The sequence below is a fragment of the Notamacropus eugenii genome, chromosome 1, assembly GCF_028372415.1.
Source record: "Notamacropus eugenii isolate mMacEug1 chromosome 1, mMacEug1.pri_v2, whole genome shotgun sequence".
Classification (NCBI taxonomy): Eukaryota; Metazoa; Chordata; class Mammalia; order Diprotodontia; family Macropodidae; genus Notamacropus; species Notamacropus eugenii.
In genome coordinates, this window is record NC_092872.1 from 370,558,491 (window position 1) to 370,584,440 (window position 25,950).

The 25,950-nt window shown below is 38.6% G+C and overlaps 1 protein-coding gene across 4 annotated transcripts in view; it reads left to right on the forward strand.

The window, feature by feature from the left end:
* The window catches only part of ARHGAP26 (Rho GTPase activating protein 26), a 528,529-nt gene that overhangs the window by 298,339 nt on the left and 204,240 nt on the right, over positions 1–25,950 (forward strand). For all 4 annotated transcript variants that reach the window (XR_011971925.1, XM_072630633.1, XM_072630631.1 and 1 more), the window contains exons 13-14: positions 15,038–15,103; positions 19,589–19,663. Coding sequence is in view for 3 of the 4 variants with exons in the window: in XM_072630633.1 (XP_072486734.1) it covers positions 15,038–15,103; positions 19,589–19,663 (141 nt within the window). In the remaining variant the exon portion in view is untranslated. The remainder of the gene's footprint in view (positions 1–15,037; positions 15,104–19,588; positions 19,664–25,950) is intronic.

Below are 25,950 nucleotides of genomic sequence, written 5' to 3' on the forward strand. Positions count from 1 at the left end.
AGGAAGCCAGAAAAGCGTTTCAGGCATTGGGAACAGGCAGTGAAAATGCCCAGAGTCAGGAGTTGGACTGTCCGTATAGTAGGTGGAGGGAAGGAAGTTATAAGGATACTGTAAAGGTAGGAAGGGACCAGGTTATGAGGAATTTTAAAAGCCAAATAGAGGATGTTATGTTGGATTGGGGAGGTGATAGTGAGCAATAGAGTTGACCATGTTACAGGAGTGAGATGGTTAGATCATTTTGACAGCTGAGTAGAGGATGAAGTGGAGTGGAGAGAGACTTGGGACAGGGAGATCAACTAGCAGGCTTTTGCATGGTCTAGGTATAAGATTATGAAGCCCCACACTAGGTAGTGGCAGTGTCAGAGAAAAGGAAGAATATACAAGAGATGTTATGAATGTTAAGGGCAGGGGGAAAGTATCCAGAAAGAAATGGAAGTCAGCACTGTCATATATTTCAGAGTATTCAAAATGGATCAAGTTGAGAGATCAGTGGTCACTTAGGAGGAAAGTTTCAATTGAATGATGATGTTGGGAGCCAGAGCAGCAGGTTGAGAAGCAAGTGAGACCAATATAAATGGCTTTTGGTAGGATTTTGCCTTGAAAGAGAGGAAATGATAGCTGAGGTTTATGGTAGATTCAAGTGAAAGGATTTCAGTATGGGGGAGACCTGGCTATGTTTGTAGGCATAAAAGAAGAAACAAATAGAAATTAAAGATGAGAGATGAGGTGGGGTATGATTTGGGGAGCAGTTAGTGGAGATAAAAGGAAATAGGACTAAAGGCATGAGTAGAGTGGTTGGTCTTCGTGAAGAGAGAAAGACAAAGGGGGATTATGTCAAGGGATTTGAGGACGTAGAGTTGGGAAGAAGAGAGAACTCAAGGTGGATGAAGTCAGCTCCTCAAGAGGATGGATGGAGAAAGAAGGTGGTGTAGGAAGCTCAGAAAGGAATGTTTGAAACAACCAGTTTAGAGAATGTGATAGGGAAGAATAAAAGGATTGTCTTGTGAAAGTAAGGACCTAGAAGAAACTAGATAACATAAATTTGTAGTGGATCTAGTCAGCATGTGGATGTGATTTCCTCCATTCAGCATTATGTCAGTGAGACAGGAGGAAGTGGATCATGGGGGAAATTCACAATGGGTTTGGCAAGCAATGAACAGCTCTAGAACAAGGAGGCAAGGGATTTAGAAGTCAAGGATGTAACATTGAACTGGTTAATTATTTCTTCAAGATTGGGAAGGGAGGAAGGTGAAGTCAGAGCAGAGATGATGGACTGGGTGAGTGGTAAGGGATGCAGGAATCTGAGGTAACAGTGAGGACGAAAAATAATTTTAGGATGAGTAAGGCATGGAGAAAGGCAGTTATGGTTGGATTGTGAAATTTTGGAGCTCTTGATCGTAGTTGTGTATGATGATGAGATCAGTGGTATGACCATTCCTACATTTGACTGAATTGGAGTCATGGGAGTTGAGGAACTTGATGATCTCAGAGGCCAAGGTATTTGAAGGAACATCTATATGTATATTGAAGTCTCTTAGTTTAGGGGATAGAAGCTGCAGTGGGAAAGAAAACTGTGAACTGGGTACTAAATTTGAGAAAGGAGAAAGATCTGGGCACTGGTAGATCACTGCCACAAAGACTGGGATTGGGTGATATATACTGGATTGAACACATCTCAGAGGAATAGAGGTTGTTGAGTGATAGTGCCAAAGGGACATTTTAAAAGTAGACAGTGGCAAGTAAAGAGTATTCCTGTTTCTCCTCTTGGACAAGTATGTTGGGAAGCATGAAAGAAGATGTATCTACTACTGGAGAGGAAAGTTAAGGGTATATTGCAAAAAAAATAAAAAAGTTACACTTTTGTGTCTCCATTAGTGTCAGAATATGGAAAGTGTAGAGAGGAAGAATTCTAAGATAAGGAAAGTTTGTTAATGACATGATGGGAATTCCAAAACAAACAGTGCAAAGAGAAAGAGTTGGGTTGGGACTTGGGAATGATAAATGCTGATACAGATGGGATTGAGAGACTAAGAAGCTTAGCTGACTAGGGGTTCTGCATCCCTGGTTTTTGAGAGAGTTTATTTACTTTTTAAGAGACACAATTGGAGGCAACAAAAATAACAGCCATATAGGAGAATCTTACCTAAGAAAGCATTGTGAACACTTCAGGCTCATGGGCTTAACCTGATTAAGGGGAAAGTGATATAAGCCCATCTGCTGCTTACTAGAAGAGTGTTAGAGGACTGAAAATCCACTTTCCAGGTGAATTCTGTATTCTATTAAATGTGGGTGTTTTTCATTCTTTTTAATGGTACTGAAATCGATTAAATGCAGAATGTATGAGGAAAGCCAGACTGTAAAGAGCAAATCACATTGGAAAATCGATTACATTTCTGTAGTGAGAACATGCCCCTGGTGATGACCAGGGAACGGGTGCCCCTGTTCAGAGCAGCTGCGAACTATTTCCTATTCTAAACCCTTCCCTTTAAGACCAAACATCAGAACTGAGGCAGCTGCTGCCTGTGCTGATGGCTCTTCAGTTTTGTTTTCTTTACTGACGCACTCAACAGTTCCTATGGAGTTGAGTTATTCCATAACTAAAAATAAATAAATAAACCAAAGAAATGATCCCATGAAAAGCATCTTAAACAGGAAAAACCTGTTGGAGCAGGAGCCTTAGGGAAGTGGTAATCATTCCCATAACTTGCTGAGACCCATTTGAGGGGCCTTTCCTCTGGTAAAGAATATGTCTGCATATAGAGTCTGTTTAGAGGTCATGGTATGCATATGTTAATGGGTATCTGTTGATCATGGCACAGGCTGGTATTTCTCTAAACTGAGTATCTGTCAGTCTTTTGTGTAGATTTTGGTGCGTACAACCTTTGTCAGGATGGGATATATTGTGCACAACGGATGGCCAAGATCTGTCTTTCTATACGTAGACTGTTGGAAAGCTGGGAGCAGAGCGGAATTATGTCAGGCACTTGATGGTTTGAAGTAGATTTCAGGCCTACATTGCAGTGTGCTTGTTTCTGTTGAAGGGGCCAACTCTAGCCCTAGGAGTGAGGATACTTAAGTTTATCAGATTTTAAATTCAGAGACTTTTTGGTCTAGTTCAACTTTATTATTGTCTTTAGGATAAAATATGGAATCTCCAGCCTGGCACTTTTCAGCCCTCCATGATCTGGCTCACATCTGCTTTTCCATGATTATTTCATATTACTCCCACTTACTCTCCTTTCCAAGCAAAATGGCCTGCTGGTTATTTCCTGAATACAACATTGCATCTTCTTTCTGGGTGCCTTTGCACTAATGGTCTCCCCTAACTCTTCCAATGCACTTGTCATAGGACCCCTTTCTTTCTTCAAAGTACAGCTCAAATGTCACCTTGTCAATCAGTCAGTCAGTAAAGCACTTTTTACGTCCTCTATAGCTCTCTTTTGAAATTTGCCATAATAATATGTAGCTAGCATTTCTATAGCACTTTCAGTTTGCAAAACACTTTACAAACTGACTTTATCCTCAGAACAATCCTGGGAGGTAGGTGCTGTTTTTATCTCCATTTTACAGATGAAGAAATTGAGGCAAATAAATTGCTTGGGATCACACAGCTAATAAGTGTCTGAAGTTCCATTTGAACTTGGGTCTTCCTGTCTCCTGGACCAGTGCTCCATCTACAGTGTCACCTAGCTCACCTTTGTATTTATTTATTCATGTACTTGTACAATCTTCTCCTTCTTCCCCCATTTGAATGGAGTGTTTTTTGAGAGCAGGGATTGTTCTGTGTTTGTCTTTGTACCCTGAGCACCTAGCACACAGTGCCTTCTAAGCTGTGGCCATTATATATTTGAATTTCATTGAATAAGGAAGCAAAATCTCAAAAAGGTGATATGAGTCAAACAGGTAATAATTGGCACTACTAGGATTCAGATTCAGGTCCTCAAACTCCAAATCCAGTGCTCTGACCACTGTACTGTATGACCTGCTAATTTGAAGTTAGGACAATGAAGATTTTGTATTTTTGTAGTTAGGAATTCCTTAAAGTTGCAATTTTACTTTCCTCCTTGGGAATCTGTCAGACCTCAGGCCTGTCTTTCAGCCAGTATAGCCAGCTTAGAAGAGCTAAAGGAGGCTGAATGTTGTCTCTGTCCCCACTCCACCCTTTTCCAAATGCAGACATCTTGCATAAGCTCCATGGTAAGAACTTGCATTTAGTACCCTGTTCCTAGGCCCAAGCAGCTTTTTGCATTATAAAGAATGTCATTTTGGTGATTGGAGAAAGGGAATCACTCTACTGTTCTCTAGCATCCCAAATTAGTGATCCGTTCTGCTGCTTTTCCTGCCCTGTTTGTGCGTTTGGGGCCATCTGATTGTCTCCATCAGCGGCGTGCTATTTAGTATAACAACACCTCATTTATATAGCATTTTTGTGACCCTTTTTTGAAAAGAGTTTATATTAGTGAACAAAAAACAGTCAAGGTAAGTGGATGACCTCTTGCCAGACATGTAATGGAGGTACCTTCTTGGTGTAAAGTGGACCTCTGAAGCCCCTTCCGATTCTGGGATTCTGTGTTTCTAAGATACATTTCTTCTTACAAAAGAAATATTTGAGGTTTATTGTATGTTATAGCTGTACAAACTTCGGCAGGTTACCCTCCCCAAGCCTTAATTTCTTTCACTGTAAAGTGAAGATTTAATGGATACCTAAGTAGGTTCTGAAATTATGGTTCTTTCATGTCTCCTATTGCTCCCATCCCACCCCTGTCTCTCCCCCTTGTCCCTGGCCCCTCCCCCCCCATACCTTTCATTTTGCCCTCATACTTGACTATTTTTTAGGAAATGGTAATGCCATTTGGTGCTTACTTAGCACCCCTCTCCACGAAGCTCAAAATTTATTACTGAGGCCCTTTTAAAAAAAGATTTTCATTGAAGGAGGTCAGATGATAATATCCCTTATTTCGTGATGGTCAGGGGTCAGAAACCCAGAGAGATGAAACAGTTTTCCTAATCATACAGAGTAATTCAAGGGGCAGAAATAGGTCCATATATCCTAGATCAGTTCACCTTGCTTACTACCTGGTTCAATAAAATAACTACTTTTGGGCATACCCATTTGCATGGTATAAGAAAGTATGCTCTTTGCTTGCTTTTTTTTTTTTTTTTTAAATCCTCAGCACCTACCTGAGTGGCTGGCACATCTTACCAAATGTGAATGAACAAGCACTGTTAGACCCTTTGAAATAACAGACTAAATTCCTGGGTATAGAATATGCCCTCTAAAAATCCCTAATCTAGAGAAGACAGAACAGATCCATTTACTTGTCATTCTCTTGTTACTCTACAGTCAGCTCTAAGATTCTTTGTAAACCGTTTTCCTATCCAACCTGATTTTTCAGTACTTCCCAACCTTTCATTTTTGATTGAATCATTTAGTCTTTTCCTTCGGAAGCTTCTTAAGTTTAGGACATTGTCCTGATATATGTTTTATAGGTAACATGTTTTATACATCCAAGAATGGCGGGGGAAGAGTTGATGAGGACTTTCCTGGTTTGAGCAGTGCCTTTGACCTAAGAACCTCCTTTTACTGCATCAGGGATGCCTTTTCCATCTTCTTCCTCCCCTGAATTTCATCTCTTTTTGCCTTAAACCAATACAACAAACTTAATGTGTTCAGAATTCCATGCAGAATGCTAGGGAGATTTGAAGTTTAGATAAGAGATGGCCCCTGCCTTGAAGGAGTGTAGTTGGAGACTATAGCTGAGGGTAGGTAGGTTGGGAAATGTTGAATCAACAGGGCACTAAGTCAAGAACTGGTGCTTTTCTTGGTGTGGGGAATCTCTCAGCTAACACGGATCACAACCCAACTCACTGATTACTTTGTAGAGAACTCTTAAGAGAGTCTGGGCTCTGAAAACTTGTCAGGTTCGAACAGTCACTGTCAGAGGCATGATTTGAAATTATGTCTGACTAACTCCATATTTATTCCATGCTGCCTCTCAAGGCACCAGTGCAGATAGATAGAAAGAATGTATAGGATTACATGGAAACAATCTTACAGGGTTAATGGTGAAAGTGATGGATGATGATGATGATGATGGTGGTGGTGGTGGTGGTGATGATGATGGCTAATATTTATATAGCACCTACAGTTTGCCACTGTGCTGAACACTTTAAATATTATCTAAGACAACCCTGGTAGGTGCTATTATTATCCCAGTTTTACAGATTGGATTCCTATGGGGTGTAGGGTGTGTTTAGGGAGGACCAGTACTTTTGATGTGATGGCTGCTAAGCCCTTTTTGGGGCTCTTTCCACCTTTGGTGTCCACCTGCTCCACCCAACTCTCACCTGTGGCTCCAAGAAGCTGCAGCATACACAGCAGCCACACCCAGGTAAACCATTTTGGCACAGACGAAACCAGGTTGAGGGTAATGAAGGAGTCTCACACCTGTTGGTGAATTAGGGGGGTGTCTACCCTAAGCCTTTGAAGATTTCCTCTGGTGGAATGGGCGAATGAGAACAGTTTGTTCCAATGGTCATGAAGGCAGCGGAAGCAGGCAACGTGGAGTCCTTAGAGCTTAGTTAGACACCAAAGACGCCAAGGTCATCCACTGCATCCTGAGCCATCGCCAGCTGTCTTGACTCTATCCTGCCACTGGACTATGAGGACTCTGGAGGAGAGAGTGAGGCTAACGACCTCATGCAACTCTGCCTTACTTAAATGCAATATGCACAAATCAAAAGACATCAAAAAAAAGGATATCACTATCATATGAGTTACATAGAAGTTAAATGACTTGTGAGACACAGCTAGTGTCTGAGGCTAGATTTGAACTCAGATGTCCCCCACACCAGCTCACTGTTCTATCTGTTGCACCATCTAGCCACAAATTCTACATGTGGTCTCTGTTAAGGTCTTTCCTTATTCCTGTAGGAGGCAAGTCTATAAGTATTTAATAATCATTTAGTATGCTAAGTGCTGGGGATACCAAGAAAGGTCAGAAAACCCAGCTGTTAATGAGATTTCATTTTTCTGTAGACTCTGAACGGGTTCAGTCTCTGCCCTCAAAGAGCTTATCATCTAGGTGTGGGGAAACAAAGCAGATTAGATGAGGAAACTGGTTACTCTAATATGCATATACACTTAGTACACAGGGCAAGTTAGCCATTTATGGATTCAGGAAAAAAAATGTGATAGAGCAACTTCAGTACTTTAGGCATTGGTAATTTTGCTAGCATGAGTACAAACAAACTCTGCCAACACCAGGACTGGTGTGTTGTTTTGGGTTTTGTTTTTTGGCTTTGTACTCTAACAGCTACCATAGTCTGTTAAATACTTCTTGAATTGAACTTTAACTTCCTGGTGATGATTAAAACTTTACCAAACAAATGTCCTTCGTGTCTGAGTCTTGGGTTAAATTGGAGCTGACTGGTTTTTTTGGGGGGGGGGGAACTGATCTTAAGCAGAGAGAATCATTTTATGTAGAAAAAAGGGGGAGAGCTTATTTGAGTTCATAGATTTAGAACTGGAAGAGAACTTTCTTATGCTTAAGTTATATCCTAATCCAACTCTCTTATTTTAAAGATGAGGAAACCAAAATTAGAAAATGTTAAGTAACTTATTCAGATTAGTGAGGGGTAAAGATTTGAACCTTACTGCCTTGCCTGGTCTCTCGGTTCAATTGCACTTTCCATTGGACTGCACTGAATATTAAATAATCAATCCATAGGGAGATAATTCAAGTTCCTGCAGCATCATGTTGTAGCTGGGTCTACCCTCAGTTGGTAGAAGCCAAAGTCCTGACACCCGTGTAATAGGTGAAGGTAGTTGTGTGAGAGGTCAGAAGATTTGAACCTTGTGTATTAATGATCTGGCACCCATCTTCTTCAGAAAGAACTTTGCCTGAACTTTTGTAGGTCACTGGGCACAGGGCCATAACCAGATTAAGTGTAAAGACTTACTAATGACAGGTGTTCCCCTTTATCCTCTGGGGCTCATCATTTCTCATCCTGTTGCAGAAACCTTGGCTACCTTTCTCTGGGAAGAGATGAAATGCTGAGGCTCTAAACTGTGAAAAAGGGAAGTGGGAATGGTCATTTTCTAAGTTGGGGAGGTGTTGAACTGTTGTCCTTCATCAGAGGTTAACTAGCATGAACCTTGTGGAACTTTGATAGCAGCTGATCACACTGTGTCTAATGTGGGTACTGTATTAAGGGAAGGAGATAAAGCTAGGGGGAAAGGTGGACTTTAAGTTAACCATTCCTGCCTTGCCTCCTTGCAAGTCAAATGAAGGAATAATGCAAACCTGATAGATATTTAATGAGAGATTATTTCTGGTGATTATAAGGATACAGAAATTGCAAATAAATCCCTGACCTTTCCTGAGCTTCAGCTCAGTGAAAGAGCTGAATCACCTGCTTGTGGGGATTAAGCTCAGCTGTTTCCATCTGGAGGGATTGTTCTGACTTTCTCTGTTATTAGCAAAGACTGTCCATTGGTGGCATTGTCAACCCTTGGAAGTTAAGGGCCTCCTACTTTCCTTCTTCAGTTTCAGAGGAGGAGATGAAACCTAACTGGAGACCCCCACTGTGTGGAGGCTAGTCCTAATGTACATGTGCTCCAACATTTATTACCTTGTTCATACTCATGTCAAATAATAATATAAAACCTACTAATTAAGTAACAGCAGTCACGTTTAGCAGAAAATCCAAAGAATGGCTCTGGAAGCCAAACCCTGTTCCTGGGGTGAGGGAGGTTTGTTTGTAACAGCAACAACCAGTTAACTGGTCAACAGTAACAACAGTAATAGATATTTGTGTAGCACATTATACTTTGCAACTCACTTTACCTGCATGATCCCATTTGAGACCTATAGTAACCCTAACAGGTAGGTTCCAAGGGGATTGTGATTTACAAAACCAAAGCTCAGAGAAATAGATTGACTTACCCAAGGTCATATCACTAGTAAATGTCAGAGGTGGAATTTGAATTCAGTTTTTCCCAACTTTCAGTTCTCTACATGATGGCAGAATTTGGGTTATTTTTTGTTGATTTTGTTTTTGTTTTGACTTTTCTGTATTCTTAGAGAAGAGTCATTTAAGAGCTTTTCTGTGTGTGGGGTGGAGATTGATCCTGATTTTTTAATGGTAATATTTTATATCTGATAGTCTAAGGTGAAAAATATTGTTTGACTAGAAATTTTCCCATTTTTTTTTTCTTACCAGCTCAGAATTATCAGGGAGAAATTGTATTTTGCACCACTCTTGAAAGAAATAGTCAGCCACTAAGTTGTATTGACTTTCTAGTGTCATTCTTCCTTTATGAAAGTGGTCTAGTGTTTTTTTCTTCATGGTTCAGTTATGCATCCTTCAACACTTGCCTTCTGCATCTTCAAAGCCTAGCCAGATTCCCAAAAGCTTTACAAGAAGCTTGTTGTATAGTGAAGTGAGATAGCTCATTGTCTTTAAGGCAGACTTTCCTTAGGGCCCAAGGTGGGCCTATTTGAACCAAGCATCCTCTTGTAAAATACTTCAGTGGTTTAATGGGTCACCTCTGAAAAGGGAGGAAAATATATTCTGGAGTTTCTGACCTGGAATTTAACTACTTTTACACATGCACGCACACACTCACACACACACGTATACTTATATATATTATATGTGTATGTGCGTGCTTATAAGTAAAAGCAGCTCTGCCACTCAAACTCCAAACGCTCCTGTCCTTGGACTACCCCCTGGAAGTTTTCTTTTTTCTGAATAAGCCTAAAAGACTTCAGATGGACATTGTCACAGTTATGAACACTGAGTAAGTGCTAGAAGTAATCCCCTCTCCCTTTCAAAAAAAAAAAAAAAACAAAGAAACCAAAACACAAACCATTTCCCACAGGCCGTGTTCTGACAGCTAAGGAAGGAATGAAAATTCAGTCTTAGTTCCAACGAGAATTTGGCCTGTGTATTATTACTTTGTTTAAATTAAATTTGAAAAATGGCAATGCCACAAGCTAATTGAGTTTTATATTCGTAAGAATGCTTTAGATTTCACTTTTAGGTTCCACTCAGAAGCCTTGAGACATCATAATATGCCCAACATAAATATTTCATTTCTACCAAGAAAAGAACAGGCTTGAGTTAACCCCATGCAGTGTGCCAGAGTAGAAAGAGGGATTCCTGGTATTCTAGGTGGCCCGAAGGGAAGGGAAGGGTATTTCTTTCTCTTTTCAATCTTCAAGATCAAGTGTCTTTATAAGAAAAACACATTTTCCTCTCCTTGAGATGAGAATGGTTCCTGGAAATTCACAATTCTTTTTTGGTTGGACTTTGAGAGTTAACAGAGATTTTCAGAGTTTTCTTCTTGGATAGTTCCCTGGTCCTCCCTGATGTGGCAAGACAGGGAGAAAAAAATAATTTATGCTTAATCAAAGTTCACTCTAAATTCTACTTGGAGTTTATACTTGAAAAAATGAATTGATTGCCATGGGACAATGACAAAACAGTAACAAATTCCCTCTCTTAGACCCTTCCCAGGCTTTTCTCATAAGCCTTGTTGTCAGCTTTGTTACTGAGAGGGTTTCATGGAGGTCATGATGCTCTGCAATCAAGTGTGAGCCTAATAAAGATCACTTTGTGTGTTATCCTGGATGGAAGGAGACTGATGGATTTCAGTGGTCAGTCGTAGCTTGGGCCCAATGATGAATGAGCTCCATATGGGTGACAATGTCACTATTGTTGATTATTTTCTGCTCTGGGAGCATGATAACAAGAGTTAAAGATCTTTTAGTGTCAATTCTCTCAGCTGGTCATTTGCATCAAGGGATGCCATGGCCTCTTCTTGGTTACCTCCTTGGGTTCAACTGAGGTGTTTCGTGGCTACTTCGATTTCCCCCTGGTGTTTTCTCTCTTTTCTGTCATATGAGTAGAGTTGTTTGCCTCTCTCCTCAATTGGGTATCATGTAGTTCTTTTGTATGCCTCCACCTAGGTCTTTTTATTGTTACCTCTCATTCATTTCTGAATATATCTCCCTCTTGCAAGCAAGCCATTCCTTGTAACAAAGACTGAACCAAAACAGAAACAGGGACTATTTTTTACCTTTGTATGCTCATTGCTTTAGCACCGGGCCTCTGGCACACAGCACCATGTGCTTGATAAATCTTTATTGGTTGACTGAAAAAGAAAGAAAAGCTTTTGTTTTTTAAGTAAAGAAAGGAAAGAAAATTCAAATTCAGTGAACTAATAAAGTGTGTCTGACAGTTTATACTATATTCCATACCCATAGACCCTCCCCTCTGCAAAGCAGGGCAGGAGTATTTTCTCAACTCTTCCCTGGAATCCAATACTCCATTCCCTCTTCTCCCCTCCTGTCTTTTCCCTTTTCCATTTAAATCAGTATTATTTAGAATGGTTTTTTCTGCATCTTTCAGGTGCATCTTCCTATGAGTCTGAATTGTGATACTGTTACATTCCCTTACATCGAAGCATCCTACTTGGTTTAGCCATTTTCCAATCAGTGGGCATCTGCTTTGTTTCCAGTTGGTTTTTTTTTTTAACCACAAAAATGGTGTTGCTTTCAGTATTTTGGTGTATATATTCTGCATTTCTGTTTAACTACTTTGATTTATCTATCAGAACACTGTAGATTATCTTTTTTTTAGGAAAAAAGATCTTTATCAATATCCTTTGTTTTTAAAAATATTTTAACTTTTTCCCAATTATATATAAAAGTAATTAACATTGTTTTTATTTTTTGAGATGTTGAATTCCAAATTCTCTATTTATTCCATCCCAGTCATATGCTGTAGCTTGTTCAGCCGTCCCCCAATCAATAGGCATCCCTTCAATTTCCAATTCTTTGTCACCAAGAAAAAGAGCTGCTATAAATATTTTTGTACATATAGGTCTTTTCCCCTTTTAAAAAATCTCTTTGGTATATAGATCTATTAGGGGTATTGCTGAATCAAAGGGTATGTACAGTTTTATAGCCATTTGGGCATAATTCCAAATTGTTCTCCAGAATGCTTGGATCAGTAAACAACTCCACCAACAATACTTAATTGTCCTAATTTTCCCATATCACCTCCAGTATTTGTTATTTTCCTTTTCTGTCATATTGTAGATGTAAGGTGTTAACTCAAGAGTTTCTCTACTCAATAGTGATTTAGAGAATTTTTTCATATGACTATAGATAGCTTTGATTACTTCATCTGATAATTGCCTTTCATATCTTTTGACCATTTATCAATTGGGAAATGACTCATATTATAAATTCAACGGAGTTCTCTATATGTTTAAGAAATGAGGCCTTTAGCAGAGAAACTTGCCATAAAAATTTTTCTTTGCAATTATGATTACTAACTGTATTTCCCTCCATTTGGTTTTCCCTCTATTGTAATCTCTCCTTTCACTCTATTTCTTTTCAAAAGTGTTTTGCTTCTGATCACCACCTCCCTCAATCTCCCCTCTCTTCATGTCCTCCTTCTTAACTTCCCTATAAGGTAAGATAGATTTCTATATCCTTCTTTGTGCCAATTCCAGTGAGAGTAAGGTTTAAGCAGTGTCTGCCATCCCGCGGCCCTCATCCCCCAACATCCTCCCTTTCACCGTAAAAGCTCTTTTTAAATACCTCTTTTATGTAAGATAATTTGTCTCATTCTACCTCTCCCTTCCCCCTTCTCCCAGTGTATTTCTCTTTCTCACCCCTTAATTTTAATTTTCTGGTTATCATCCCATCCTGGTCAATTCACACCTATACCATCTTGTCTATATATACTCCTTCTAACTGTCCTTATAATGATAAAGTTCTTAGGAGTTACAAGTGTCATCTTCCCATATAGGAATGTAAAAAGTTTAACCTGATTGAATTTCTTATGGTTTCTCTCTACCATTTACCTGATCATGCTTCTCTTGAGTCTTGTATTTGGCAGTTGTATTTTTCATTTAGCTCAGGTTTCTTTTCAACTGGAATGCTTGAAAGTCCTTAGTTCATTAAATGTACATTTTTCCCTTGAAGGATTGTATTCAGTTTTGCTTAATAGGTAGTACTTGATCATGATCCTAGTTGCTTTGCCCTCTGGAATATCATATTCTAAGCACTCCAATCCTTTAATGTGGAAGTTGCTAAATCTTGTGTTATCTTAATTGTGTTTCCATGATATTTGATTTGTTTTTTGTACCTTTTTTCTGGTTGATTGCAGTATTTTCTTCCTGACCTGGGAACTCTAGAATTTGGCCATAATATTCCTAGGAATTTTCACTTTTGGAGCTCTTTCAGGAGATGATTGGTGGATTCTTTCCATTTCTATTTTACCCTCTGGTTCTAGGATATCAGGGCAGTTTTCCTCAATAATTTCTTGAAAGATGTTGTCCAGACTCTTTTTCAGGTAATCTGATAATTCTTAAATTATCCGGGATCTGTTTTCCAGGTCAGTTGTTTTTCCGGTGAGATATATAACATTTTCTTCTGCTTTTCATTCTTGCAGTTTTATTGTTTACTGATGTCTCACGGAGTCTTCAGTTTCTATTTACCAATTTAAGAAATTTTCTTCATTGAGCTTTTGTATGTTCTTTCCCATTTAGCCAGTTCTGTTTTTTAAGTAGTTCTCTTTAGTGAATTTTTGTTCATCTTTTACTATTTGTCCTTTTCTGTTTCTTAAGATATTATCTTCTTCATTGCTTTTTTTTTTTTTTGGCCTCTTTTATCATGCTGTTGACTCTTTTCATGATTTTCTTGCATCACTCTCAATGTTTTTATTCATTTTTTCTTCCACCTCTCTTATTTGATTTAAAAAATCCATTTTGAGCTCTTCTAGGAATTCTTTCTTTTCTTTTTTGGCCTGAGACTAATTCACATTTTTCTTTGAGGCTTTGAATATAGCAGCTTTGAATTTGGTGTCTTCTGGGTTTATTTTCATCTTCCCTATCACTATAATAACTTCCTATGGTCAGGTTCTTTTTTCCTTGTTTGCTTATTTTTCTAGCCTGTTTATTGACTTTTAATATTATGTTAAAGTTGGCCTCTGCTCCTGAGATGCAGGGGATTTTTGTTGATTTGTTTGTTTTTTGTGCAGCTGGTTTCAGAAGTACTTTTAGTTCTTCCAAGGTGATATGATCTTAGGAGAAGTGTGGTCACTGCTCTCCTGGCGCGTACTCTGGCATATCAGTGGCCAGCAGAACTTTTTTTCCACGCTGGAATGGATCCCTTCTCCACTGTATCTGCTTGTCCTAGTGTGTTAGTGCTTTCTTCTCCCTGAGATTGTGACCCAGAACTGTATATTGGCAGTGCCACAGAATTCTGTACCCAGGATTATACCTGTAATCTCCTGACTAGTTGTCCATCCCCCTGTGGACAACCTGTCTGGGTTGAGAACTCAGGAAGCCACTGCTGCAGATTCAGTAGCCCGAGGCCTGCTACTGGCATATTGGGGGTGGTCTGTGCTGGATTGTGCTCTACTCTTACCTTCCTTGAAGACCTTCTGTTTTAATTGTCTGGAAAATTGTTTCAGACTGCACTTTTGGTGGTTCTACCCCTCCAGACTTCATTTTGAAGCATTATTTTAAAGTTGTTTGGAAGGCAGTTTAGGAGAACTCAATCAAGGCCTTACTTTTACCCCGCCATCTTGATTCCACCCCAGTAGTCTTTATTTTTAAGATCACCTAGATTTCCCTCCTTATCTCTCTCCCATAGAGCCATCCCTTTATAACAAAGAATTTCACCATGGATTTTTAATAAATAATACTGAATTATTGAAAGTGAGTAAAAGGGAGCTCCCAAGGTGAAAGCATTTTTGATGAGTGCCTATTTACTTCCTGTTTCTTTAATGGGAAAGTATGTATTTTTTTGTATAGTCAGTAAACTAGCATTTATTAAGCACCAACTATGTGCCAGACACTGGGTTAAGCCCTAGAAATACCTTCAGAGGCAGAAAGCAGTCCTAGCTCTCCAAGAGCCTATAGTCTAATGGGGAATTAGCAGAAATCTCACCATGATGTTGGTTCCAATGGCTGCTTTAAAAAAAAAACAAAACTCCCTCGTTTCTTTTTCAGCTGCACAGTTGGACACCATTGGCTTCAGCATCATCAGGAAGTGCATCCATGCTGTGGAAACCAGAGGTAAAGGATCTCAACAGATGGCATTGTTCTCTGTGAAAGTTGCACAGCTGTTTGTAGCATATTATCTGCTACCTGCTGGTTCCCAATTTTAAGTGATTCATTAACTGCCAAAATACCACAGTCAGTGTGTATATCTTGGGGTCCCAGAGTCCAATGCTGCCAGAATCTCCCCCTCATTCCCCTCCAACCCAAAAGGGGTCACCCAACTTTAACTTGAGCTCTTCCAAATGAGATAACCCATTATTTCCCAAGGCAAGTCCATTCCATTGTGGGACAGCTTTAATTGTTAAAAAGCTCATCTCAACATCATTTGCCATCACTCCTGGATGCTCTCAAAATGTAACACCCAGACCTGAACACAATAATACTGCAGGTATAGTCCGATCATGGCAGGGAGCCATCACCATCCCACATGAGAGCAGATTCTCTACAATGATCAATCAGTAAACATTTATTAAGCGCCTGGTATGTTGCTGTGCTAAGCACTAGGGATACAAAAAGAGGACCCCTTCTCAGAATGAGAATTATTGCATAAAATAAAATTCATTGAGTTAACAAAGAAAATCAATTATATTCAAATATAGTTATGAAAATACTAACAATTGAAGTTTATAGACCTTGACTTATGAACCCTTGATCTAGAGAGACCCAATGTACCTGATATTAGAAGAGAAAGACTGAAGAATGAAGTCATTCAGTGTGCCTTGTCCCCTGGCCTTTCTGAACACATTGTCTTCTCTGTGGGTTCTAGTCAAAATTATCATTAACCCATAAGATCTGGTTCTCTCTACATTTTGAGCTAGAATATCAGTAACAAAAGCCATTAAACAATAGTCTTTTAACAGATTATTAGACTGATTTTGAATGAATGACTAAGTGTTTAGTTACTCCCTCCTTGGTATACCATTTATTGTGACTCTGTCTTATACATCCCAAATGAGAGTTAGTTGATAGCACAATATTGCCAAGACTTGGAAGTAGGATTTGTACTCCAGTCCTTCTAACTTCATAACGTACTATCTCCATAGGATGTGTGGTTTGTCCTTCATTTTTAAAGAGGACAATGACATCAGGAAGATGATGCCATGACTTGCAAGGGAATTGGTTTTAAATGAGGGAAGACTGTGCAGTCACCATAGATAGAAGGAATGAAAGAAAGAAAGAGGAAAGATAGATTTTGAAATTTGAATATTTGAAATAAAGTGCTTAGAATATGAATAAAAACCAGAAGAAAGATAATCACCACCTTCAAGTAGCTTATATTCCAACAAGGTAAGAAAGCACATAATAGGAAACTAGAAAACAAGGGTTGGGGAAAGTGTTGCGCATACTTTCAATACAATCTGACTTGGGTGAAAAATGATCAAGGCTGCCAAAGTTCCTTAAACATTGATTCTTGGTCAGAATCCACCAGTTGGAGAAAGGGCCATTAGAGGTGGAAACATTTCCAGGATAAGGAGACCACTGGAATGGAGTTGGAAAAGTCTAGAAACTCTGAAGCAGAGCCAGGAGATAAGGAGTTGGGCTATTCAATTTTACCCTTATTATTACCCTTACATAGTAATTCACTATTACCCAGATTAGTTGACATAATTTTTATAAATACTAGTTATAGCAGTAAGAAAATAGAAATTAAGGAAATGAACATTGGCAAAGATAATCATGAAATGTGTCTTTTACCAAATGACTTGACGTATTAATTCAAGATCTTCAACTAAAAAAATAAGGAAAGAAATCACTTTAGTATTCCTAATCTTTACTTTGTTAAGAGAAACCCAGGGGAAAAATATCTGCATTTTTATACATTACTAATAGAAACAAGGAGAAATATTTGGAAAAAGAAATACTATTTATAATGCAAAATTGCAGTTGAAGAGTTAACCTGCCAAGATATCTGCATTTTTATGCATTACTAATAGAAATGAGGAGAAGCATTTGGAAAAATAAATACCATTTATAATAATGTAAAATTGCACAAAACAGTTGGAGAGTTAACCTAACAAGATGTCATAAATTCTTTGTAAAAACTACCAACTCTGAAACAGTTTTGAGAGAATTACCATATAATTTGAGCCAATATTCTTTGAAGTAAGAGCTCTTACTATCCTTCTTTTACAGTTGAGGAAATTGAGACAGATAAATTACTTGCTCAAAATCACAAAGCTAGTAAGTATCTGAGGCCATATTTGACCTTGAGTCTTCCTGACTCCAGGCCCAGCCCTCCATCCATTGTACCCTAGCTGTCTCTGGTGTATGAGAAAGCAGAGAAGTGAGATCATCAAGCAGAAAGAGGACGAAAAAGTTAACTTTCAAATCTAAGATTATTTTGGGAAGTGTTAATTATAAAAGCTCTCATAACTGAATTTTTAAAAACAGAAAACTAGATCAATGAAATAGAATAAAAATCCAGAGTTAGAGCCACAGGCATATACTGGATGAATATTTTATACATCAAAAATTGCAAAACCAGTATAGAAATGAATTTTGACTTCAATACGCATTGTTGGGAAACTTTGATAGCTGGTCAAAAATAGGATTAGGCCAATACTCAACAACATACATACAATATATATGTGTATGTATATATGTGTGTGTAACAGTTGGATCACATGTATACACAATACAAATTGTAAGAAAAGGGAATATTATTATCTCTGTAGAGTCGAGAAAATTATTATCTTTTAAATGAATGTGGTGACAAAATCTATAAAAATAAGGGAGTTTTGCAGAACAAAAAGCAATTTATCCAAAATTACAAAAATAATTACTAATAAAAGCTGTCAATCCAGAATCTATAATATTTAAGTAGGAGCTATGATTTCCAACAGTCACTTTGGAAGTTGGACTACTTAGGACAGTTGAGTGAGTGACTCCTTTATGTTCTTTGTATCTTCGGTAGGGTAGCCCAGTGTCTGGCAACTAGTACGATCTTCATTAATGCTTATTAATGATTGCCTCAAAGGGTACAGCTCTACAAAACAGTGTCACAGAATTCAGTGGCTATCACTCTTTCTGTGACCTGAGGCAAGTCACTCATTGTGTCTAAGCTTTAGATTGTCTTCTCTAACGTTGAATTCTAAGCCCTTTGTTAGCTGCAGATCATCCCATTTTATCCATATGTTCCAGATACCCATAGGCTTTGAATAGTCCTATTCCTCTGTAAATTGCTAACTGAAAACTCAGCAAATTCATGTCTTAATACTTGCATGTTCCAAGACCCAGTCTTGTTTGGCCATAATGTATCTTCCAGTGGCTCTGGCATAATAATTTATTCCTATGAAGTGTCTCATAGACAGATAGATAGACAGACAGAGCAAGTGAGCAGAGAGTACATAGGCACCATGAGCTCTTGGTTCAAATTAGCCTTCTCTATCAAATAGGATTGGGACTTTTTTACTCTGCTGTAAAGATGAGTTTCTTAAAATTTATGGAGATATAAATAAATAAATAAGAGCTAACATTTGTTGCATCATTTAGGTGACTGTTTCACCATGAATATCCAAAAGGGGAAAGATGATAAAACATATTAAAATCCTTTCAATAGAAATATGGGCAGGCTCCAGGTTTGGGAGCTTGAATGTACTGTTGGAATATAATAGTATTTATCCTTTCTAAAGCTGTTGTTGCTTAGTGAATATTTAGAGTTGAGAGACATTTTTATTTTTCCAGTTTGTTTTGCTTAACTTGTTTTTTCCCTTTCAAGGGAAAGTTCAATTGGAAGGGGATTATATTTGTCTGCAGTTTAAAAAAACAAACCCAACAACACAAAAACCCAAAGGCATCAATCAATAACAAAATAAAATAAACCCCAAAGATCAAGTAGTTCTTTCCTGGTATTGAATAAAGAGGAAGGTGATATTACCATGTTTCTAAAAAAATTTTGTAGAGACATAGCATTTGTATAACAAAAGAGTAGGCGTTCTAACCGCTAAGCTAACTCTCTTTCTTTAACTACTAACTACATATGCTTTGGCCACCATGTGCAAAGATAAGCGTGTGATCGCCATGAAGTATTTCATATTCTGGTATTGCAAAATGGCATCATAAACATCCAAAATGTACCTCTTTGTGACTTTGCTCTGTTGTTGGCTATACACACAAATATACATATATATTTATCTATAATATACACATAGGGATATGCATGTGCACACATATATTTATATAAATAATACATATGTGCTATTGTCATTATTACTGGCATCTTTCAGCCTATCCAGATGCTGCCTCTGGCAGGGAAGGTTAGAGATTTCTTTCCCCTCTGATTACCAGACTAACACCAGGGTTATAGTGTGTAGTCCATCCATGAAATTCTAGACAGCTGTACCAAATCCCATCCCTAGCAGCAGGGCTGAGTGACAAGATGCTTTAATTAGAGCAGTTATTAGGAAGGCTGAGGAAATGAAAGAAATGCATTAGGTTGCATTAGCCTTATTTGTGCATTGATGGTCCTCTAATTAAATCAGAGTCTTTTTCTTTTCCCAGGGATCAATGAGCAAGGACTCTACAGAATTGTTGGCGTCAACTCCAGAGTCCAGAAGTTGCTGAGTGTTTTGATGGGTGAGTGCCATAGCCGCTGGCTCTGAGCAAAAGTGGCTAGTAGGGTTGTTTTGGAAAAGTAAGAGAAGGAGGGAAAGGACCCAACCTTTCTGGATGAAATATTTATTGATTGGAAATCAGGGCCTGGAGGGATGTAAGCAAAAAAGAAAGAAAGAAAGAAAATGGTGTCAGGTTCCCGTCCCACCCTGACTCTCCCGTTGATAGCTGGAGAGGACGTTGGCTATGAATATCTCTGGTTATTCCCAGCTGGCCTTGCCATAATTTCTGTTACAGACTTTAAAAACATGCCAGAGCTTGGATTCCTTTTTCTCTCCCACATTAGAGCCTGGGGACATAGACCAGGAGTACCACACCCTTACTGGTAGAAGACAGCTGCCTTTGGCCTCTTGCCTTACCTTGGGATCCATATCCCATATGGCCCCTCCCTACTTTGTCTTTAATAGCCTGTGATTCCTGCTGTCTATGAAGTGGGTCAGGTATTTTATTGATTCCACAGTCTAGTGCCTCAGCAAGGGGATCAATGCAATAAATTAATCAAGCATTTATTAAGTGGCCGCCATGTGCCAAGAACTATGCTGAGTGCTAGGGATACAGAGACAAAACGAATCAGTTCCTGTCCTCAAGGAACTTTTCGTTTATCTTGAAAAACAGCAGGCACTCGTATAAGTAGACATAGATCTTTTTGGTAGGGAGGGGCACTAGCACCTTGGGGGTGGCATGGCCGGAAAAGACTTCATTCCATGCAGGAAGTAGAACTTGAGCTGAGTTTTGAAGGAGGCTATAGATTCTAAGAGACAAAAGTGAGGAAAGAGAGGATCTAAGCAGGGGAGACAACCTATATAAAGGCAGAGATTCGAAATGTTATGTGGACAATAATATAAAATGGAATATAATATAATATAATGTGGAATATAATATAGGAAGGAGCCAGATGATGAAGAGCTTTAAATGGCAAGCAGTCTAGTTAATATTTGATCCTAGAGGTTAACAGGGAGCCATTAATGCTTCTTGAGTACATCAGTGACATGTTCAGACTTACATTTTTGGAATATCACTCTGGCAGAGGAGAAAGGAGAGACTCGAGGGGCGGGGTTTGCAGTTATAAGGCCTTTGCATAAATTCAGGCAAGATGTGATTAGAGCCTTTGTGAGTGGAGAAAAGGGGATGATTCTAATTACAGGAGCTTTTTCTTGAGAGAATAACCTTGTTCCTTTGCTAGCGAGAATCCAAAATATAACTCCAAAACTGAGTTTACTTCAATGGATAATCCTTCTGGCCCACAAAGTCATACTCCTCTATAGTATAAGCAGCAGAGCTCAACCTACACTTCCTTCTTCCCTCCTCCTCCGCCCCGTATGGATCGCAGATATCCAAACAAAACCTTCGTCCCACTCCACATGTTCAGTATTCAAATCAGAACCCTATGAGCTAACGGACCAAATGTGCTTAGGCTGCAGATTTCCTGTATTTTTAGACATGAATGCAGCCAGCACCAGTGAATAACATAGATTTAAAAGGCAAACAGATCAGATTTCTGAGATTGGTGACTGTGATATTTGTCACTATAAGCACTTTTGCAGGGATACTTTTATAGATGGGGCCTCTGCTCACGGTCCTAGCTTGGTGCTCTAGGCAGGGACAACACTCATGTCAGACTCAGTTGCTGCAATGAAAGCAAATAAAGTTGGGGAAAAAAAATCATGATTTCCTATTGTTTTGTATTGTTTTCTATTTCCTATTGTATTGTTAAGTTAAATCTGCCTCTTCTGTATCCCACCTCCTTACCCAATATACCTCCCTTTTTTAAAATAAAGTTTTATTGATAATTTTTGTTCTTAATATCACTTCCCTTTCCTAGTGAATCCTCCCTTACCCTCCCACAGAGCTATCCCTTATAACTAAAAAATAAAAAGGGAAAAAAAAGCTACTTCAGCAAAACTAACACATTGAAAAGGCCTGGCATTCTCCTCCACTGGAAAGGAATGGGAGGAGGTGCTTTCCCAGATTTCCTTTGGGACTAAGGTTAGTTATACTTTCAGAGCTTTAAGTTTCATTTGTTAATACTGGGCTTCAGTTTACTTTGTTATCATTATATCTATTGTTTTTATGTTTATGCATCAGTTCTTCTATAGTTCAATAGTATTGTTACATTCATATACCATAATTTGTTTAATCATTCCCCGATTGATAGGCATCTATCTACCTTGTTTCCATTACAAAAAAAAAGGTTTAATGTATATGAGACTTAAAAAAAAAATCATTGGCCTTCTTGTGGGATATGTCTTGTAGTGGGATCTCTGGATCAAAGGATGTGGACATTTTAGTCACTTTCATCATATATTTACAAATTGGCTTCCAAAAATGTTTGGACCATTTTTTCAGCTCCACCAGCAGTGCATTAATGGGCTTATCTTTCCACAGCCCCTCCAACATTGACTGATGATTCCCATCTTTTGTCATCTTTGCCAGTTTGCTGGATGTGAGGTTGTTTTGATTTGTATTTCTCTCACTGTTAATTATTTGGAACATTTTTGCACGTGGTTGTTAGTAGCTTGCAATTTTTCCATTTAGAAATGTTTGTTTATATTTTGATCACTTTTTTATTGAGGAATTAGTGATTATTCTAATGGACTTCATACCATATTTGTTAATTTCAAAAGTCTAAGGTTATTCCATGCAAAATCCTATATTGTCATTAATATTTTGATGTTTAAACCATAACTATTCATTTATCTTTAGACCTCTCTTGGAATTTTAATATTTTAGTTTAGATTGTTGGCATAGTTAACTCTGAGAAATTTTAATGGTTGCCACTGAGGTGAGTATCAGGCAGTAGGTGTCTAAGCCTTAGTTAGGACCCTTACGTAGGGTTGAGGAAATTTGGCATTTTAGGCAGGCCTATGACTTGTTGCAGCTTAAGTCATATACATACAAGAACAGGTGTGAAGGAACCTGGTTTCTATCACTGATCCTCTGGTTGGCTCTCAAACCAGCCATTTGTCTACTATCTTTCTCAGGATGATTAATGTAATAACCTACTTCTATGAATTGTTGTGAGAAATAAGCAGTGACCAGCTGGAAAACCCCTAGTGAACCCAGTGTGTGAATATTCAAGAAGCAGAGCATCATGAGGACAGCTGTGCTGAGCTGACAGCTAAGCTCTCTCATCTGCCAGGTCTTTTTCTCATTTTCTATAGCTCTAGGCAGCACATCCAAAATCATAATCCCAGGTGAGGATTAACCAGAATTCACTTGAGCCTAAGAATTCATCAGAGCCTAAGGGGTGGATCTTTCAGCTCATCCATGGGTGTCCCACAAATGGGGAAGGTCTGAGACCAGAATCTATGATTCCCACTACCATACTGACTTGATATTTCAATCCAAATGGTTTAATCCTTATGTGTGACATTCTCCCAGGATTCTCACCTTGGTTTATAAAGGGGGAACATGGAGAGGAGTGCTCTCTTTCTCCATCCTTATTGCTGATTGAGAATTTGGAGCTGTGAAGGAACCTTAAAAATTATCTATTCCAGGGCCTTTTGAGAATTTTTTGTGTTTGGCAACCAGGTGAAGCCTTTTTGTTGTCTACATTCATAATTGAAGGAAATAATAAATTTCAGCTAGAGGTAGTGAAAATAAAGTTGTAATTTTATTTTGTATCCAAGTTCGTGGACCCCCTAAAATCTATATGGATTCAGAAATTCTTGATTTTGTCTAACCAGCTCCCTCATTTTGCTGATTGGAAATTAAGGTCCCTAAAGGTTAGTGAAAGTGAGTAAACCTAGCACTATATCCACCTACATCCCCTGTCTGCCAAGTTAGGTTGTCTTGTCTTGGGTCACACAGGAGCCTAAGTCAGAACTCAAGTCCATTCCTCTTTCCACTATACCACACTTCCTTCTCAATGCCATGCTCATTTTGAGCATCTAGCATTATTTCATGAGACATAATTTAATATGGCTCATTTCATTCAGGAAGCGTTCTATTCATATGCTGTTCTAGGACATTTCGACATTCTAATGTTCATGATGTTGCTTGAGAATTTTGATTAAGAACACATTTGGATTTGCTATTTGACAGTCTCTAAAGAGTTAGCAGTGCCTTATTCTTGTTATTACCATAATAGGTTTTAATTAAGTAAGAACCACCAGTCTCTTTACCCATATACTTGAGGACATTGCTTGGTAGATGCAGACAAAGGACAATTGGTATGAGAATGTTTCTTACTAAACGTTGGAACTCCTTAGGAGATTCTGTTAGAATTTCTAGCAAATACAATTGTGGTCTCTTAACATACTAGTGTCAAACCAAAAAAATGACCTTTGATTTTGTTTCCTAGCAACAGAGGTCAGTGGTCTTTAGAGACTGTGAAGGAGGGAGAAGGACTTAAAAATTCCTAGAAACAGAGGCTCTCTTGGGGGCAGTTTTTAAACTTTGTAGATGTAGAGGAAAATGACCTAGCCAACTTTCAATTTAGAAAATGTGTTTTGTAAACCAGCTGTTATCCTGTCCTTATGTGTGTGTGCCTAGACAACCCATCCAACATGCAGTGTATACAGCTTAGGCCAGTCTTTTCTTTCTTTTGCCATTGATTAAACTAAAGTTAATGCTACGAAGAACACATGGAACGTATTAGAGGGAATCAGGAAATGCAGTGCTTTATAAACACTAACTTATATTAACATGCTTTTCTCTTGCTCCATTTCTTTTCAATCAAACTATGCACACCATATAGCATAGGACCCAAGGACCCTTTAGGTCTTTTCTTTTTTATTCTCTGTCTTTTGTTTCCTACTGATTTTCAAGAAGTAGCATCAATGAGTCAACATGGTCTAGTCAGAGAACTTTAGACTTGGAGTTAGGAGATCTAGGGTCTTATCCAACTCTAAGAGAGACAAGAGATGTTTCATATTTTTTGAATCTATAAAATGGGGATAATAATACTATCTTTTTCACAGGTTGGTTGTAGGGAAAGGATTTTGTAAGTGTTAAAGTGCATTAGAAATGGGAGTTACTTTTTATTTTAACAACGGAAACAAACTTTGCGTAGTAGAGGACCATAGAGGAAGTCATAAATTAGAATTGGAAGGTTCCTTTCCTGGTCATCTAATCCAAATCCCTCATTTTCCAGATGAGGAAACTAGGGTTTTTTCTAATGATAGCTGTTTAGTAATTAGGCATTGTTCATGTAGCCACATCCAAATGATTGGGAGACAGAATCAGACAAGTGGAATAAATAGTTATCCCTTTCTACCTACTTCCCTTTCTAAATCTTTCCCAGAGCTATTACTGAGAAGCAAGTTTGGGCTTTTCATTCCATTCTCCCTCTCCCACCCCCACTCCCTTCTTTCTTCCATCTCTGTGCTCTTTCTCTTCTACCTTCTGCTCCCCAGTTCTTTCTCTCCCCCTTTCCCATTGCTGTGAAATATCCAGGGAGGTGGGTGAGGGAGGAAAAGAAAGAGACCTGAATAATATACAGACTGGAAAGTCAAACCCTCCCCTTCATTTATTTTTTACTTATTTTACTTCATTTATTGTTTGCTTATCTATGTACATAGTGGTTCCTAGCCCACAGAATATAAGCCCCTTGAAAGCAAGGAATGGTCTTGAATAATCCATCAGGGCTTGAAAATTCTCTGTAACAGACCAAAAAATGCAGTCATTAATCTTGCTAGCATTTGGCGTTGCATTGACAGATGAAGAGGAATTGGACAAGAGCGTGATTAAAGCAAATTTATTTGTAGTAAATGTTTAAGGCTCTCTTGTTTGCCTTTTTGTACTAGGTACTGGGGGAGATAAACAGTTCAGACAAGGCAAGGTCCCTGCCCTTGCTATTCACAGTATTACCTGGAAAAGGAATTTTGTTGTTCAGTTGTTTCTAACTCTATGACCCCATTTGGGGTTTTCTTGGTAAAGGTATTGGAATGGTTTGCCATTTCCTTTTCCAATTCCTTTTACAAATTGAAGCAAACAGAGGTAAATGACCTGTCCAGAGTTACACACATAATAAGTGTTTTAGGCCAAATTTGAACTCAGGAAAATAAAATTTTGCATTTCAGGAAGCAGACTGAGGTCAGGGCAGCTACTCAAATTCAGTTAACTTCTAATTACCCACACTTGTAAAAGGAAGCTGAGTCACTGGTGACACAAAACAGGAAATCATCTCTTGTCACATTGGTATGTGTCCTAGAGGAAGTATCTCTCTGGATGCTGATCTGCCTGGAGCAGTGGAACATTTGAATGGAGGGAATAGCATCCTGGCTTCTAATCTGTGGCCATTATATCCA